Raw genomic sequence first — 17015 nt, 5'->3', positions numbered from 1 at the left:
TTTATAGCATCTTTTGACGTCAGACAAGTTATGACGAGCGCCTCTTGACCGCTTCAGCGTCGCGCTTCCGTCCGAGCCGGGTCTCCCAACTACGATTTACGCGTCCCCAGTCGCGTTTCACGCGTTCTTGCTATGCCTTTTGAGCATGATTCAGTTGTGTTGAAGAATAATAATGATTGAGCTGTACGGTGTATGAAAAAATACTGTATGCCTTGTTGGAATCTCAGATACTGTCTTTGGGACAGTCGTCTGTCTGCTCAATTGATGTGTGCTGTCCGTTTGCCGTGATACCCTTTAGCCTCGGTATGGGATGGATATCTCGGCAGAGAATATTATCCAAGAATGAAATAATCACGCTGCTGTGTATTACTGTATGCTCTGATCAGCAGCTTACTTGTCTCCTTTTGTGAGAATCATTGGTATCGCGTCGAGCCGTGATGCCGACGTTTAATCAAAGTGCTGTTTTTATTCGCTGTATATAGTGAGGATAAGTATGAATAGAACGTATATTTGCTAAAGAAGGCGATTTATTATTTATCAGACCAGAACCGGTGCCAGCACAAGTATAGATCAGAAGGTCGAAAGAAATCTGGGGGAGTTATTTGTAATGCATTACGTAACACAGACTGTACGTCCACGGCTGCTCTTGTGCCGAGCAGAAAGAAAGTAAACAGAGCAAACAAGCTCGAGATCTCTCGATCAGTGCTCCACTCTTTCAATAAAACAAGATCAGCTTATACTATAAAGACGATACATATATCATCTCTATATTGATTATTAAAAGCAGAAATCAACATCATACAGACAGCAATCATTCCAGTATTGAGAAGTAAGTTTCATGGCTCTGAAGTTAGAGATGCTTCCGTGCCGCACAGCCGGAGAGCTCGAAGCTGGAGAAACGCGTCAGGAGCGGTCTCTGCTGGGTTTCGCGGGGGATGAAGAGTGTTGTGTGTTTCTGTTCTGTGATTGTTCTGTATTCTGTGTCGCTGCTATGATATCTACAAGAAAGAACAACAAGAGATCCGGATCATACGAGGGTATGCCTATGTCTACAGCTCTCAGCTACAGTGCAGCAACTACCACGCGCTCACTCTACGCGGAAGCAAGAACACGCGTGCCGAGACAGGCGCAGCGATCAACTTGGACAGCAGCTCGGTCGGTGCCGATTATCCATCCCGAGTGCCGTCCTGCCCGACCACCATCCCACCAGCTCGATATATATTCCGACGCTTCACTTCACACATTTTTCGGACTGGTTTTCGAAGTCTCTGGAAAATAGTGCGTCTACAGGATTCTGCCCGCAGACCTGCTGTTCGGTATGAAAACCTCGAGGACGAATTAACATCAGGAAGATGGCCGATGTCGACCGCAGAAGAGACATCCTTCCTCTTTGATATTCCCCACCCACACTGTAACTAACCGGCCGACGGGTTCACGTTTCGATCAAACAAGAAACCATCGAGCCATTCAGCGATCGGCATTCACTTTTCGTACGTACTTTTCGCACTGTCGCTGACCTCCACCGCACGCTTTTCACTTCCTTTCCGCCTCTGTGCCGATTATCCGGAATCCGCTCTGCCACCAGCCACACCGTGGCGTCAACAATGCACTTTGTTCCCTTACCACATGCTGCCTTGTTCTGGAGGTTAACCTGTATTCCTGCGCTGCGACAGTAATGTTGTGTCGGCATATGGTGCGTTATTTGTCTTAAAGCATCTAAACAGTTATAATCATCCGCATCTACTGTATAGGCACGCGACTGGCCACAACCAGCACCACTCCTCCTCGTCCCGCCATCGTGAGCCCTTCTTCCCTGTTCTCGTCCATCCCGAATAAAGTTCTCTCTACCGGCGCCGCACAGGAAGTTTGAAACCCAACTGTGGCTTTGCTCTCGGCCTCCTTGCTTTCGGTGCTCGTTCCTCATGAACCAATTCCACCTCACCGCGCTCGTCGGAAAATGCTTATAGGCGAACCGTCCTGCCCCAGCTCTGCTGCTGGTCGGTGCGATCGTTGGCCTGCTGTTTCTTGACTGCCCTCCTCTTTTCCCCCAGTCGTCCTCTGTCTTCTGTCGTCTTACAATCCATCAATATCATCATCATGTCCGCTTCAGACTCCTCTTCGCAAGAAAAGGCTTCCATCTCCGACTCAAAGCTGCAGGAGGAGATTGCCCGCTCCCACCAACCCTATCTCCACACCGCTGACCAAGCCATCAGCCCTGAGGATGCCGCAGAGTTCCCCGTCGCCGTCGTCGGCTCCTCTGCTGATCTCACAGAGTACATCTCCCCCAGAAGTCGGGCTTCAAGGAGGAGAACGGGTTCAAGCTCGTTACCTTCACGCCTGATGACCCGGGCAACCCCAAGAACTGGTCAAAGGCCTACAAGTGGTACTGCACCATGTTGGTCGCCTCTCTGTGTTTCGCCGTCGCCTTTGGCTCTGCCGTCGTCACTGGTGATATCGAGGGTGTAATGGAGGAGTTCAATGTCTCTGAGGAGGTCGTCATTCTCACCGTCACTCTCTTCGTTGTTGGATTTGGTATGAGCTTCTTGTTCTTTCCGCCTTTACTTCTAGAACTAATCTAACAACTTCCCAGGTATCGGACCTATGTTTTTTGCTCCTGCTTCCGAGCTGTGGGGACGACAGATTGTCTATATCACCACCCTTGGTGTTGCTGTCGTTTTCATCGTTCCCTGCGCCGTTGCTAAGAACATTGGTACTCTCCTTGTTGCTCGCTTCATCGACGGAATCGCGTTCTCTGCTCCCATGACTCTTGTCGGAGGCTCTCTTGCCGATCTCTGGAAGGCAGAGGAGCGCGGTGTTGCCATGGCTACCTTCTCTGCCGCTCCCTTCTTGGGTCCTTGCATCGGTCCTATCGTCGGTGGCTACATCGGTGATAACACCTCCTGGAGATGGATCTACTACACCATGCTCATCTTCACCGGTGTGCTCTACGCCGTCATCGTCGTCACTATCCCCGAGACGTACGCTCCTACCATTCTCAAGCGTCGCGCGGCCAAGCTCCGCAAGGAGACCGGCGACAACTCGTACGTCACCGATCTCGAGCTCAACCCCCGTCCTCTTGCCGAGATGATCAAGGTCAACCTGACGCGTCCGTTCATTCTTCTCTTCCGTGAACTGATTGTCTTCTTGCTGTCGATCTACATGTCTATTCTCTATGGATTGCTCTACATGTTCTTCTTTGCTTTCCCCGTCGTCTTTGGCGAAGGAAAGGGATGGAAGAACGGCCCCGTCGGTCTGATGTTCATCCCCATCGCCGTCGGAGTCATCATCGCCGCCTTCCTCGCCCCGTTGGTCAACCGCCACTACCTCAAGATGTGCGACAAGTACAACGGCCGTCCTCCTGCCGAAGTCCGCTTGATCCCCATGATGATCGGCTGCTGGCTCGTGCCCATCAGTCTCTTCATCTTCGCCTGGTCGAGCTACCCGACCATCTCCTGGGCGGGCCCTTGCATCGGCTCGCTCCCGCTCGGAATCGGCTTCAGTCTGCTCTACAATGCCGGCAACAACTACCTCGTCGACTCGTACGCGCACTACGCCGCCTCCGCTCTCGCGGCAAAGACCTGCATCCGTTCGTTCTGGGGTGCCGCTGTGCCTCTCTTCACGATCCAGATGTTCCACAAGATGGGTAACCAGTGGGCCGGTTCGTTCCTCGGTTTCCTCGGCCTCGCGTGCTGCGCTATTCCCTACGGATTTTACTTCTACGGCGCGCGCATCCGCTCGCGCTCAAAGTACGCGTACTCGCCCGAAGACGAGGTCGCCGAGAACGACGCGCACCCCGTCTCTGCGGAGAAGAAGGTCTAAAAAGTTCGTCCATGATATGATACTTTTTTGTTTTTCTTTTTTTCTAGCATCTCTTTTTGATTCATTGAGCTGGGTTTCCGTTGGTGTAGAGCGATTTAATATTCTGTAGTGGCTGCTTTTGCTTCTCTTCTCTTTTCATAGCAAATAATGAATAATTAATCATATGACCTAATATCGAGTGCGTAGCAGTTTATTACTGTTACATAGCCACAGTTAAATATGTGGTTATAAGCATATATATTTATGATCTAGCTTCTAGCTTTAATATGGCTATGTTACAAATGTTGGATTAGGTGCTTAGTTTATACCGCGCCAAACCCAAAGCCTAATAGTAAACGTTTCATGTAAGGAGATAAGGAGAGATCATTTTGAAACAGACAGTCCATAAGATAAGTGAGAATAAGCAGCTCATAGAGCTTCATAAAATGTTTTATAAGAAATACCATATTTGCTCCTAGCTCCTAGCTCCGAGCGATGTAGATGTAAGAGCCATTTAGCTCTGAGTGCGCCACTCGCTAGGTCTTTCCATGCCCATGACGTTGTAGAACTTGGGCGTGCACGAGTATCCCTTCCAGGCAAAGTTCTCGCGCGGGTTGCACGAGCACTTGAGTCGCGTGCGGTCTTCTCTGTTGGTCGGACAATTGGAGAACGGCACGTGCCAGTATCCGATGTCGTCAAAGTAGTGGACCTTGGCCTTTGGCAGGAAGAGGCCGGCGCCGATCGAGTGGACGGGCGCGTCACCCCATCGCTCGTAGAAGAAGCCGCCTTCTTGGTCGAGGAAGTCGAAGAACTCGCTGTACTCTTTGCCGCGCCAGAAGTCGAGGTTGCCAATCTCGAAATTACTCCAGAAGTGGCAGCGGTTGTAGGAGTATCCTTCGTCGTCGGAAAGCCAGTCCATGAGATTGTCCTTGGCCAGGTAGTCAGGGTGGGCCTTGATGAACTTGCGGACAGAGTCCCAGAGCGTGGCGATAGTCTCGCCGTACTCGTAGAGAGAGAGGGTGAAACCGTAGTCGTACTCCTTCTCCTCCATGAATTTGAAGACATCATAGTCAATGTCGCAGTGCAAGATGATATCAGGCTCCACACGCCAGTAGTACTTGTAGTCCAGCAGCAGCGGCTGGCGGTAGAAGAAACCAGACTCGAAACGGCACATGTGGCGGTACGAGACCGAGTCACCGTAGATGATCTTCTTCTCGGCCATCTCCTGCCTGGTCTTGGCGGCTTTCTCCTTATCGATCCACTCCGGGAATCCCCAGTGCTCTTTCGGGATCTTGCCGTACTTTGTCGTTCCACTGACGAGCGAGGTCGTGATCTCCTTGAAGTCCTCGTCAAAGTCGTCGTCGTTCAAAAACACCCAGTCGTAGTGGTACTTGTGGTTGAATCGATCTTCGACGTTGCGGATTGACTTGACAAGACTCCAAATGTCCTCGTTTCTCGCAAGCGTGACAAAGGTCGCGTTGGCGTGCTGGTATGTCGGGCCGACGCCGTCGTTGAACGGAGGAGGCGCGGGCGTGGTGTTTTCTTCCTTTGACTCCTCAGGATTTTGCTCGGTCTCGACCTTGGCCTCCTCTTTGTTCTCCTCAGGCTTGGTCTCTGCCTCCTCTTTCTTCTCTTCAGACTTTGCCTCTGCCTTCTCTTCGGGCTTGGACTCCTGCTTCACCTCCGTCTTCTCCTCCTTTTTGCTCTCCTCTGTCTTCTTCACATCAGCGCCCTTGTCCTCTGTATTCTTGTCCTCAATCTTCGAGACAACAACAGGGCTGGAGCCATAGTAGCCGCCTGCTTGCGAGAGCGCATTGATGTTTGCAGGGCTGGCGAGCTTGTAGACCACGACGACGAGGACGAAGACGATGATGGTCAATCGCACGACGCGGTAGGTAGGTGATCGCGGCATTGCAACGACGTGTGAATCTGTTTCTCTTCACGCGCACTCGAACAGCACTGAGCAGAGCTGAGCAGGTCTGGGGCAATGGGGAAGCAAGAGAGATGTGACGAGGAAGAGGGCTTTGAGCGAAGTGAACTGAGCCCAGGGGCTATTTTTGACTGTTTTGCACTGCGCACGCGCGTCTGCCAATCTACGCGTAGACCGCACGTGACTTGATTACTCTACGCCGGCTGCTCTGCTACTCCGCCCAGTGCTGACTATCGCGGACTCAAATCCCTGTAAACAAGCATCAGTCCGCTGTTCGCCACCCTCCGCAACTCCCCGCGAACAGCGATCGCCGCGCTCAGCTCCGGTCACACTTCCTGCAGCAGATCTGCTCTGCCCATCGGCTTCCAAGCTCAGGGCTCTGGTCACACCCTAAACACCGCACCGCTCACAGTGCCGAGGGTCGCGTACTCTTCCAACAGGGCAAGGGCTCACCACGAAAATTGACCGCCTCGAGAAGACATCGCGGTGCTCGAGGCAGACAGACAGAAATCAGGTATCTGCTTGCAAACAGACACACAGCAATGTTCCCGGTCCTGCGGCAGTTTCTCGCATTCAGAGCTCCGGCGGTTCTCTCACGGTTCGGTGCGCAGCTTTACCGCTCGCCCGCTGCGTTCGCCCCGCTCAGCAGCGCATACAGTCCCTCTCTGCTCCGGCAATTCTCATCCTCGCAGCCGGCCCACGCCACTATGCGACAAGTCATCCGCGGCGCGCGGAAGCCGAAGCGTGGAAATCGAAATATGTCTGAGTCTCCGGATCTGGACCGGTGTCCGCAGCGACGAGGCGTCATCACCCGTGTCGCGACCATGAAGCCCAAGAAGCCTAACTCTGCGCAGCGTAAGGTGGCCAGAGTGAAGCTTTCGAACGGAAAGATGGTGTACGGATACATCCCCGGTGAGGGACATAACGTGAGCACACAATCTCTGAATGAAAAATTATGAGAACGAGCTGACCATGGCGTGCTATTTAGGTCCAAGAGCATTCAGTCGTCACTGTCAGAGGTGGCCGTGTTCAGGATTTGCCCGGTGTGAAATACCATTTGGTCAGAGGTATGCTTACATTCCGAATTCAGTCATATACAATTGCTCAACATGCTAACCATGTATATCACAGGTGCTCGTGATTTGGGAGGTGTCGCCAACAGATCCAAGTCGCGGTCTAAGTACGGTGTCAAGAAGCCCGCAAAGACATAAACATTGTATATAGAACTTTTGCGACGCTAAATACATTTTCTACCTAATATACTACCTAACCTCTGTGACGAATTAATTACATATATTACAAATACTCTGCCAAGCTAGCAAACGGCTCTTTGCGAACCCCAACCGACTCTTCCCGCAGATCCAGCCATTTTACATTCTTAAACTCACTCCCCGTCGCGGCCCTTACACGGTCAACCGTAGCCTCGGCCACCAGCAAACAAATCGCATCGTACCCACCCGCTCCCGGAACAACGCCGCCAAACACGCCCGGGAGCTCGTTGCATGCATCCAACAGCTTTGTCTGCTCGACCGGTTCAATCTGCGCTCCAGAGCCGGTAGTCATTGCTCGCAAGTGGAACCGGATATCCGCCATCGAGTCCACGGCTTGAACAAGTAGGTCTCCCAACAGCGAACCTTTGCTCGCTCCCAGAGCTTTGATCCCCGCACACCCAGCGGCAGAGTCTGATATCTGATCCAGGACCCCGTTATAACCCGCCGGATCCTTCTCGGCTTCAACTTGAAGACCAATCATAGCCGAGATCAACGACTGGTTAGCCTTACCCAACGATACCCATGTAGACTCTGCCGTCGCCCCGCCTTCCTTCCGCCATCGCTGCACCATCTGGACCATCGCTGGTGTCTCCGATCCTCCCGAGACATCGCCCATCAACAACCGCATTCGGGGCGGCACAGTGCATTTTCCAGTACCGACACTCCAGTCTGAATCAATCGTGGTCCTCAGCGCATCGAGGTAGGCGCTCTCAAATCCCGCGTCGCCAGTAGTCGGCACAGCAGGGATTGCCGAGATAATCGAGGCCAGGAATCGTCGGTAGACAATTGATCCGTACACCGCGCACGCGACATCAAAACCGGACCCAACCTTTCCCTGCGCAGTGCAGTGAGCGACCTGAGCCAGATTGTGCAGAACGTCCTTGCGCTCTTCCAACGACAAGGGCTTGTCTGCAGCCTTGCTCGAGTAATACGAAAGTAGCGCCGCGGTGAGCGAAGTAGTCAGCGCCGCGGACGACCCCAGTCCTGTTTTTGGAACATCAGAAATAGCCTGCGCATGCTTGTTGAACTTGGGCACATCCTCGCTCGGCTGCGAATGATACGCGTTGTCGGACAGGATATTGACAGTCACGGACGGGATGGGAGTCGCCAGCGCTCCAGTCGCAGACAAGTAATTCAACACAGTTGTCACTGCCGCGTGTACAAATGGATTTTTGCGCGACGGCACCAGCGCAGCGACCGTCACGAACCCGGTAGAGTCCGATTTGCTCAGGGTATAGCTCCACTCGCCTTCTTGGAACTGAGGGCTGAGCACGGTCACGGTGGGTAGAGCTGGATCTAATGAGCTTGACTCTGCCGCAACCGCGTAGATCCGGGCGGACAAAGCAGTCACAAACGATGAGTTCTCGGGATACAGAACAAGATAGCCACCGGCGAAAAGAGCCTTCCCCGGGGCAGAGAAACAATGCTTCTCCGGCTCTGATAAGGTCATTCTGCTGGTATGAGCGTGTCAGTTCCCTCTGCAGCGACTTTCAGGGTAGTCAATTTCAGGACAAATGACTAAAGAGCTGCAGCACTAGCTCATGTACTCACATTACCTCGCTATACTCGATTGCTTCTATCCTTCTCGACACCGAGAACAGAAAGAATCACGACTGAAATGAAGCAGGTTCTTCCTATTTGGCTATCAGAACAGGCTCGAGAGCTCTGTATTGTGGAGCAAATAGAACAGATACTATAATACTAAACAGCGGTACGTAGCGACCCAGAACAACACGAGCAGCATAGATGGGGATAGGGTAAACGCGCCGCAAGGCAGAGGCGCTCATTGAAGGAATCTGTGTCCACCCCGAGTCTCTTGGGACCATTGCCATCCGCCAGCTCTCTTCCAGCCTTGTTCTCCACGATCTGCCTGTCGAGTGTGATCTATACAGCGATCAGATAGCGTGCTTGCTGTTGCTTCTTTATCTAGCTGATCTTACCGAGAGATCGATAGTCATTCGCGATGTCGTCGTCGTATGCGGGTCGTGTTCTAGAGCCAATTAGCTTCTCCAACCCCTCTAATAAGCAGCGTATGTATTTCGTCTTGTTCTCTGTTCCTTGGTATCAGATCCGGCGGGCTTACTTTGTTCTATCTAGGTATCGCTTACTTTTACGATTGTGAGTATCTACCTGCGCTCAGCTGCGACAGCGCCTCTCAGTACTATCTGCGGGGGGAGACGGCCTATCACCCATTCCCGCCATCTGCTGCTGCGCATCTTTCATCTACCTATCCATCTTCCGGAGCTAACTCAAATGACTGTATTTAGCTGATGTTGGAAATTATGCCTACGGTGCGGGTCATCCGATGAAGCCTCATAGAATAAGAATGGCGCACAGTTTAGTGATGAACTACGGCCTCTACAAGAAGATGGAGATCTACGTAAGTCTTTCTCTCTCCCATTCTCATCTTGTTCGTCCATCTCTGACTCGACTTTACTTTCTCTAGCGTGCGAAGCCGGCGACCAAGCAGGAAATGTGCCAGTTCCACACTGACGAATACGTTGATTTCTTGTCTCGAGTCACTCCAGATAACATGGAGCTGTTCGCCAAGGAGCAAGTGAAGTTCAACGTGGGCGACGACTGTCCGGTTTTTGATGGTCTATTTGAGTTTTGCAGTATCAGTGGAGGTGGTAGTATGGGTAAGTTGGCTCAATGCTCTTAATCACTCGTTCCTTACAAGACTGCAGAGTACTGACAGACAACAACAGAGGGCGCTGCACGCCTGAATCGGGGAAAATGCGACATTGCAATTAACTGGGCGGGCGGTCTTCATCACGCAAAGAAGAGCGAGGCCAGTGGATTTTGCTATGTAAACGGTGAGTGCGTCCTGGCAACTTCTTACTACGAGCAGGTCTAACGTTCTTGCAGATATTGTTCTTGGAATTCTCGAGCTTCTCAGATATCACCCGCGAGTCCTTTACGTTGATATTGATGTCCACCATGGAGATGGTGTCGAGGAGGCGTTCTATACGACCGATCGTGTCATGACTTGCAGTTTCCACAAATATGGCGAGTACTTCCCAGGCACGGGAGAGCTCCGCGACACTGGTATCGGCAAGGGCAAAAACTATGCAGTCAACTTCCCTCTGCGGGACGGAATAGACGACGTTACCTACAAGTCAGTGTTTGTGCCGACCATAACCGCGATTATGGAATGGTACAGACCGTCTGCTGTCGTTCTTCAGTGCGGTGGCGATTCGCTTTCCGGAGATCGACTCGGATGCTTCAACCTGAGTATGAAGGGTCATGCAAACTGTGTGAACTTCATCAAGAGCTTTGGATTGCCTACTCTGGTTGTTGGCGGTGGTGGCTACACCATGCGCAACGTTGCTCGTACATGGACTTTTGAGACCGGATTGCTGGTCGGTCAAGAAGTTGGACCCGGTAAGTACTTTCGACGATCTGACAGTATTTTATATAGGCCTATTGTTAATGCATATTTATCTATAGAAATTCCATACAACGACTACTACGAGTACTATGGACCTGACTATCAACTTGAAGTCCGCCCATCAAATATGCAGAACGCCAACAGCGACGAGTACCTCGACCGAATTCTGCAAACCGTGCTCGAGAACCTGTCCCGTACGAAGTTCGCCCCAAGTGTGCAGATGACCGACGTTCCCAGGGACGCTCCGGAAGAAGAGCCAGAGGAAGATACCGAGGAAGCCAAGGAGGCGAGAGGTGGAACCCAAGACGCCTGGGACGCGCACATCCAGAAGGATGGTGAGCTCAGCGACAGCGAGGATGAAGGAGAAGGCGGTCGACGAGATATCCGTAACTACAAGGATGGCGGCGACGATATGATGGACTTGGACGACGACGATGACGACGTCGAGAAGAAGCCAGAGACGGCGGCAGCTACTGCTTCGTAGAGGAGGGGAAAGATATTGGGTTTATTTGTTGATTTGAGGATCATGTAGTCATACGTCTGACTTGTATTTTGTATGTTTATGTTTAATTTGATTAGTTGTTACTCTGATATTTGTGTTTCTGTAGTGTTGATAGTTGTCTTCGTGCTTGCTGTGGGTATACATTATTAAGCAACTGACAATGATTATCTAATACCAATTCAGGGGGAAACTTTACTGAGCAGAACATCAAACCCTACATTTCAAATTAGGGTTACAAAAGCAGTCACAGTCACCGCGGGCAGGTCGGGCGGCGGTTGCTCCCAGCGCACAACCGGTCGAGCCTGGAGGTCGAGTTGAGCAAAGCCCAATCTTGACATTTTGACCTTACAGAATCAACATCCTAAATCAAAATGTCTGGTAAGTAGCAACTGCGCATCATGATCTGTTTCAAGCAGAGATATAGAGATATATCCTGCTTCTTCTGTTTATTGTTTCAATGTCTAACGGTTAAATAAAGGAGCCGCTGGTCAAAAGTACAGAGTCTCGGTATGTTCACCTCGCGACAAGTTATCGATTTTCAAGTCCTCCTCCACCCGAGCCCTATATTCCTACGACAGTCACGAGCGGTACAGGAGAATCGGTTTTGACATCGACCGAAGAGAGCCTGGAAGAGATGCTGCGTGGGATGACTGGGACGGGAACATCGAAGGAACGAAGGAACCAGAGGTCATGAAGCTAACCTCGAATCATGTTATAGCTCGGTCTGCCCGTCGGAGCGATTCTTAACTGCGCCGATAACTCGGGTGCGCGAAACCTCTACATCATCTCCGTCAAGGGAGTCGGTGCCCGATTGAACCGTCTTCCCGCCGGTGGTGTCGGTGACATGGTTATGGTGAGATCCCATTGAAGAACGAGAAGTGCGACAAGTTAAAGGAGAAAGCGGAATCTAACCTGTGTTTGCTTTGTATAGGCCACCGTCAAGAAGGGAAAGCCTGAGCTCCGTAAGAAGGTCATGCCTGCCGTCATCATCCGTCAGTCCAAGCCCTGGAGAAGAAAAGATGGTGTCTACCTTTACTTCGAGGACAACGCTGGTATGTATCTTTTTGCTATACTATCAACTACAAGTTTTATATACTAATCAATACTCTTTAGGTGTCATTGTCAACCCCAAGGGTGAGATGAAGGGATCTGCCATCACTGGTCCCGTCGGAAAGGAGTGCGCTGATTTGTGGCCCCGTATTGCCAGCAACTCTGGTGTCGTCGTGTAAAATATTGTAATGTCATGTTTTGCTGGGTTGGTGCATCTACACTTTCAAAAAAATAAAATTTCCTGAAATAATCATACAATATCCCTGTCACGTAGTCGACAGTAAAGTCGTTGCATATCGACTATAATTACAACTTACTATGGACAAACATTGTCGTCAACCCTTTCCATTATTCCCTTTAGTCTAAAATGTCCCTCATTTACTTTCCCTGCGCTCCTTTCTCCACTCTACAAAATCAGGATGCAGAAAACTAGCCTGGCCGGGAGCTTTCATGAGCAGCAGATAATCCGACCGTGCAATATACCGCAACTTCCAGACCTCTCCATTTTCCTCTGCCGGAATCGAGGTCTTGATCCACTGCAGACACGCCGCCAGGAACGCGATAGCCTCGTTGCCGTCCCACGAGTTGCGCGGATGATAAAACTTGCTCTTTTTGATCATGGCCGGGATCTTTTGCACCTCAAACTCTTCGAATGTTTGGAGATACCCTTCTCTAGTCCGGAACCCGACGATCGCCTTTGGCACGCCGAGCAGGAACGACTGCGCCCACACTCGCAGTAATTTTTTCTCGAAATTCCGCGCCCCGGTGTCGTGGTTGATCACCTGGTTGGTCTTGAGCTCGACGTAGTGATCTAGCGGATTATCAAAGAGCTCCGCGTCATTGTCCGGGTTATCGCGCTGCTCGTCGGGCTTGTAATCTTTCGCGCAGTCGACTTCTCCTCCGACGATCATGCGCACGCTGCCCAGGCCTGATTTGATGATCGAGCAGTATTGGACGTTGTTGTTGACTGGCTTGTGAGTTCGCTTTTCGATCTCATCTCTGGTGCATTCGCCCCATGGCTTTGGGATCGTGGCGATCTGTTCGAATTTGTAGCCTGCGATCGAAGAGTTAGTTTCCTAAAATACTGGAATATAAAATAGAGCTAGAGCATACCCCAATAAGACATCAGCTGTCTTCGATCGTCTTCAGGCTCATCATGACTGCTCTTGTACTCCTTGCTCTCTTCAATGAAGATTTGTCCCTAAGACAATAATTAGCATCAGCACGATACTCAGCACTACACCACATTTGCAGCTTACGTCGAAATATGTGATATTCATCTCAAACGTCGAGTCGCCATCCTTCTCGAATGGTAAGCACATCAGCTTCGTCAACATGCCTCTCCAGGTCACTATATCTCCCGCCGTCTTCCGCCCGCCGTGCTCTTTTTCGTACTTGGTCAGAGCAACCAGCAGACCGTCCAGGTGCTCGTCAACTCCGGCATCGCGCTGAATAAACCGATCATACCCTTCAGAAAGGTTATACCCGTTCTGCGTCGCCAGATCCTCTTTCAACAGATACAAATACCCCAACGACGAATCGTCATGACGAAGCGCCCTCTGCTCGTCATATGAAAAACAGGTAAACTCCCGAGGCTGTCTCATCGCCGCCCCACGTATCCGCGCCCGCTCAATCGGCAGATTCAAAACATTTGGATCATTCAGCTCCGGCGGCGGTCCAGCTGGCTGCGGTGCCGGGCGGCGCTCAAACGGGTTATTCTTCGGAAACGGATTGTTGCCAGACGGCCGCGCAGTCGACCAGCTCACGTTCGGCCGGCGATAGGTCATCGCTTCTCTGTCTTTATCGTCTGGTTTGGGCTCTCTGCGAAAGCGTATAGAGAAGTATTAGACCGTCTGTGTTTTTGCCTTGTGCACATTTCTCCCATCTTGACACGTGACCTAGACCAGCACCCCCTGAATATGGGGATTATCAGGACTAAGATGAAGATGATTCTGCGGCAATTGATTGTTCTGGTGAGATTGCGTTGTATATTATCTGATTACAATATAAGATAAAGGTGATGAAGTAGTAGAAAACGAGTTATATGTACCAAGCTGTCGTATGCGTCACTAAATGAAAATCAAACAATAAATCACAATTCAAACGTCAAGAAATTCGTATCAATCATCAACAGACATTATCTATGTATATATATAAATGCTAAACGTGTGTATATTACAAATTCATGGAAGAGAACTTCCCATTCGGATTGCAGAGCTGCGAGCATGCGAGCCTGATCCGGCGACTGGAAGACGCGTATGCGGTCGCGCTGGAGGACGACAGGTGGCGGTCAGAGGTCGCGCCGGGGAGGGAGACGAAGGTCTCGACTGACCATTCGTACCAGACCTTGCGGTTATCTGTCTTTCGCCAGATTGAGATTTCTATCTCAGAGTTGTCGGGGACGTATAATGGCTCCTGTGAGTAGGTTAATAAAGTTATTCTGTCTGATATATGAGACATATCAGCAGATTCTTACCGGAAGAGGGAACCATATAGGAAACCAAGACACCATATCCTTTGATTTCTTGTTTATGGTGTCAGGGCGTGTAGAAATCTCGACGTCGTTGTACAGGACCGATTCGAAGTATCCAGCAAACCCATGCATGACGCCTCTGTTCTCGCACAAGAAACGACCTTTAGAGTATCGCGCGTTGTGCTCATTTGATGTCCCAACACGATTTCCCCCACTGATACTGGTAGCCTGAAGGGAAGTATCAACCTCATACAGAGTAGCTGGCTTTGACTTTGTGGTCGTGGCGTGGCTGAATTCCCAGGCCTGATGGATGCTGGAGGACAGGAGATCGACGGCCTGGAGCAGGACGACGTAAGGCGTATGCGCGGCTTCATCTTTGTTTTGCGCTTTGATTGTCGCGTAGAGTTTGGGTGACATAGCCGGCGTCAGATGAGCGGTATAAGATTGAGGAATCATGATCCCCGAAGCTATACATATGCACACACATCAGTACAAGAATCAATATCATTAAAAAAACAAGGTGTTGCTTACGCTTCAGCACCCCTTTGACGCCATCAAGGCATTCAGGCGACAGCTCGTTATCGCCGAAACTTCCTAAGAGCTCGCTGATCAAAATATCAGCTCCGTGCGCAGGCCTCCATGAGCGTATATCGCCAAACACAACCTCGACGCTGTCACCCCACTCTAGCTCCTTTCGCTTCTGCAGACTATATGATTGTTAGCATTCAATGAAGCTGTACAGAAATAATAGTGTCCTTACTAGACGTATGCGCTTGGATTTTTTTCCACCGCAAAAGTGTTGATGGACACGCCCGCCGACTTTGCGGCCTTCAACGCCCTGGCGACAAGCGGCCCTCTTCCGGCACCAAGCACAGCGACAGTCAAAGGACTCGAGTCTTTACTCTTGAGTAGCGCTTGGTATATGGCCTTTTCATACTGATCGTACTTGACGGGGTCCTTCTCGAATACTTCATACGTTTTGCTCTCCAGATCGTCAGAGAGCGGCTGGAGAGGGTTCTGGAGGTAGTCTTCGTAGCTTGCGCCAAATTTCTCGATAGCAGTAGGCGGCGGCAGCGTAGTATGCAAATGCCGGACGTATATCAGATACGCAGACTCGTCATCTTTTGAAGACGGCTTGCGATTGATCCGCACCTGCGTGGACTCACGAATATCCTGGAGGATAGTGTACGGTCGCAGTTTGAGAAACTTAAACATAAAGTACTGATGGGCTTTTGACAGTACAGGGTATCCCTTGGAATTATGCAGGAAAACTTTTCCGGATATAAACAGAATGGTGACGGGCTCGGCAAACCAGCGAGAAAGCACAGCTTGCGTCGGCAAGCGCGGAGGAACCTGCAAGCCGACCGAGAGTCGGGACGGATAGTCGCACATTGTCCTGATTGAGTTCCAGATATCCCAGATCGACATTTGATCGTTGAGTACAGACGAGGCCTGATCGTCTTCCACGTATTCAGCCATTGCGAGATGCAGAACGATGTTTGTGAAAGGAGCAGCCTGCAGTGCAGAGCTCAAAGCCTCGGCATAGCGTGAGACGTTATTCCTGCGCTTTGGACCAGGAACGACGACGTATGCTATGCCGCAGAAGGCAGCATAGGCAAGTTCGTGTTTCAAGATCTGTGCGGAGAGATTTGCGACACGCTCGTCGTTGGAGTCGAGCTCGATCCACTTGGACGCAAGAGCAAAGACGTGCGGGGTGTAGGGCGAGTCCGGGGGAAGGTTTACTTCCGATAAAGTTGGAGGAGCGATGATCGGGTACGGCTGAGCGGTTGATGGCGGAGGCGAGGCCAGGCTAGTGACTCGGGCTCTGAACGAAGGGTTTGTGACGGGAAGGGCGAGGACATCGTAGCCGTCCGCGACAGCGGTGAGGATGTCGTCTGAGGAGAACGACGACTCGAGAACAGACTGCTCGGGCTGGATACCGACATAGTAGAGCGCTGAAGGGTCGGCAGAGACTGAAGCCGAGTTGGGCATCTTTGAACGAGATAAGCAGCCGACCTTTGTCGCTGACGAGTAAACAGCAAACTTGCTCTCCTCGGAAAGCAGCAGAACGGCCTCTTTTAACAGCAACAAGCAGATCAGACCTGGACCTGAGACCGGGGCTGATTACAAGTCTGCAGCATGCGCCGAGTGCATACAAACGAGGATTAGGGCAGCACGCGAAACAAACGCGTGCAGGTAAATACGCGACCTGCCCTAACCACGCGCTGCTTTGCTCTTCCCAGCCTCCTCTGCTCTGTCTCTGCTTCATGCACGTTGCTTCCGGTATCCTGCACCGCTGCCGGCTGTCCTTCATGGTGTCACTATGGTCGACTAGTCTGACATTGAATATCCGCTTGTCCACCCTCATTTTGCATCAGGACCGCGAGCCCGAAAGGGCTCAGCACGCGTGCCGGTCTGAGGTCTCTGCCTCCTCGACCATCGCAGAGCTCAGACAAGCAGCTTCCTGTGTCTTTGGCGCGGCGTACGGTTTCACCTTCGAGGGACGCTGGTCTTTATCGGGCGAAACTGTGCGATAAGTTGCGGCCGTGTGTGGTTCTGCTGTACACAAACCCTACACAGAAATTCATGGATCGGGGGTT

At 51.2% G+C, this 17015-nt stretch overlaps 8 protein-coding genes across 8 annotated transcripts; 4 read left to right on the top strand and 4 right to left on the bottom strand.

Annotated features, from left to right (window-relative positions):
• Positions 1-2097: 2097 nt before the first annotated feature.
• On the top strand, positions 2098-3988 carry BZA70DRAFT_308608 (major facilitator superfamily domain-containing protein; the record flags this gene model as incomplete). The annotated part of the gene is made up of 3 exons (XM_064914859.1): positions 2098-2231; positions 2273-2532; positions 2591-3988. The coding sequence occupies 3 exons, from the start codon at positions 2098-2100 to the stop codon at positions 3817-3819; spliced, it is 1623 nt and encodes a 540-aa protein (XP_064770830.1). The 3' UTR covers positions 3820-3988.
• On the bottom strand, positions 3985-5981 carry BZA70DRAFT_272229 (alpha-1,2 mannosyltransferase KTR1). Its single transcript, XM_064911617.1, has one exon. It carries the CDS (start codon positions 5708-5710, stop codon positions 4313-4315), a length of 1398 nt encoding a protein of 465 aa, XP_064770829.1. The 5' UTR covers positions 5711-5981; the 3' UTR covers positions 3985-4312.
• Positions 5982-6991, top strand: BZA70DRAFT_272225 (YNR036C-like protein). Its single transcript, XM_064911616.1, has 3 exons — positions 5982-6654; positions 6717-6795; positions 6860-6991. The coding sequence occupies exons 1-3, from the start codon at positions 6271-6273 to the stop codon at positions 6937-6939; spliced, it is 543 nt and encodes a 180-aa protein (XP_064770828.1). The 5' UTR covers positions 5982-6270; the 3' UTR covers positions 6940-6991.
• BZA70DRAFT_272222 (uncharacterized protein) lies at positions 6992-8739 on the bottom strand. Its single transcript, XM_064911615.1, has 2 exons — positions 8551-8739; positions 6992-8453 (listed from the first exon to the last, which is right to left on the bottom strand). The coding sequence occupies exon 2, from the start codon at positions 8447-8449 to the stop codon at positions 7025-7027; it is 1425 nt and encodes a 474-aa protein (XP_064770827.1). The 5' UTR covers positions 8450-8453; positions 8551-8739; the 3' UTR covers positions 6992-7024.
• Positions 8740-8814: 75 nt separating this feature from the next.
• BZA70DRAFT_272219 (uncharacterized protein) lies at positions 8815-11195 on the top strand. Its single transcript, XM_064911614.1, has 7 exons — positions 8815-9029; positions 9097-9117; positions 9267-9379; positions 9446-9638; positions 9708-9815; positions 9868-10383; positions 10450-11195. The coding sequence occupies exons 1-7, from the start codon at positions 8963-8965 to the stop codon at positions 10872-10874; spliced, it is 1443 nt and encodes a 480-aa protein (XP_064770826.1). The 5' UTR covers positions 8815-8962; the 3' UTR covers positions 10875-11195.
• On the top strand, positions 11196-12201 carry BZA70DRAFT_272218 (60S ribosomal protein L23). Its single transcript, XM_064911613.1, has 5 exons — positions 11196-11270; positions 11371-11399; positions 11611-11745; positions 11824-11944; positions 12006-12201. The coding sequence occupies exons 1-5, from the start codon at positions 11264-11266 to the stop codon at positions 12119-12121; spliced, it is 408 nt and encodes a 135-aa protein (XP_064770825.1). The 5' UTR covers positions 11196-11263; the 3' UTR covers positions 12122-12201.
• Positions 12202-12316: 115 nt separating this feature from the next.
• On the bottom strand, positions 12317-13546 carry BZA70DRAFT_233544 (putative Dhp1-interacting protein Din1; the record flags this gene model as incomplete). Its single annotated transcript, XM_064910264.1, has 3 exons — positions 12317-12996; positions 13056-13124; positions 13174-13546. 3 exons carry the CDS (start codon positions 13544-13546, stop codon positions 12317-12319), a joined length of 1122 nt encoding a protein of 373 aa, XP_064770824.1.
• Positions 13547-13851: 305 nt separating this feature from the next.
• On the bottom strand, positions 13852-16544 carry BZA70DRAFT_25410 (PRMT5 arginine-N-methyltransferase-domain-containing protein). The gene is made up of 4 exons (XM_064910750.1): positions 15176-16544; positions 14947-15122; positions 14419-14882; positions 13852-14357 (listed from the first exon to the last, which is right to left on the bottom strand). The coding sequence occupies exons 1-4, from the start codon at positions 16405-16407 to the stop codon at positions 14118-14120; spliced, it is 2112 nt and encodes a 703-aa protein (XP_064770823.1). The 5' UTR covers positions 16408-16544; the 3' UTR covers positions 13852-14117.
• Positions 16545-17015: the final 471 nt, after the last annotated feature.

This window comes from Myxozyma melibiosi (assembly GCF_037950935.1).
Source record: "Myxozyma melibiosi strain Phaff 52-87 chromosome Unknown BZA70scaffold_1, whole genome shotgun sequence".
NCBI lineage: Eukaryota > Fungi > Ascomycota > Lipomycetes > Lipomycetales > Lipomycetaceae > Myxozyma > Myxozyma melibiosi.
Note: the sequence above shows the minus strand (reverse complement) of the source record. Positions and strands in the feature narration are given on the sequence as shown.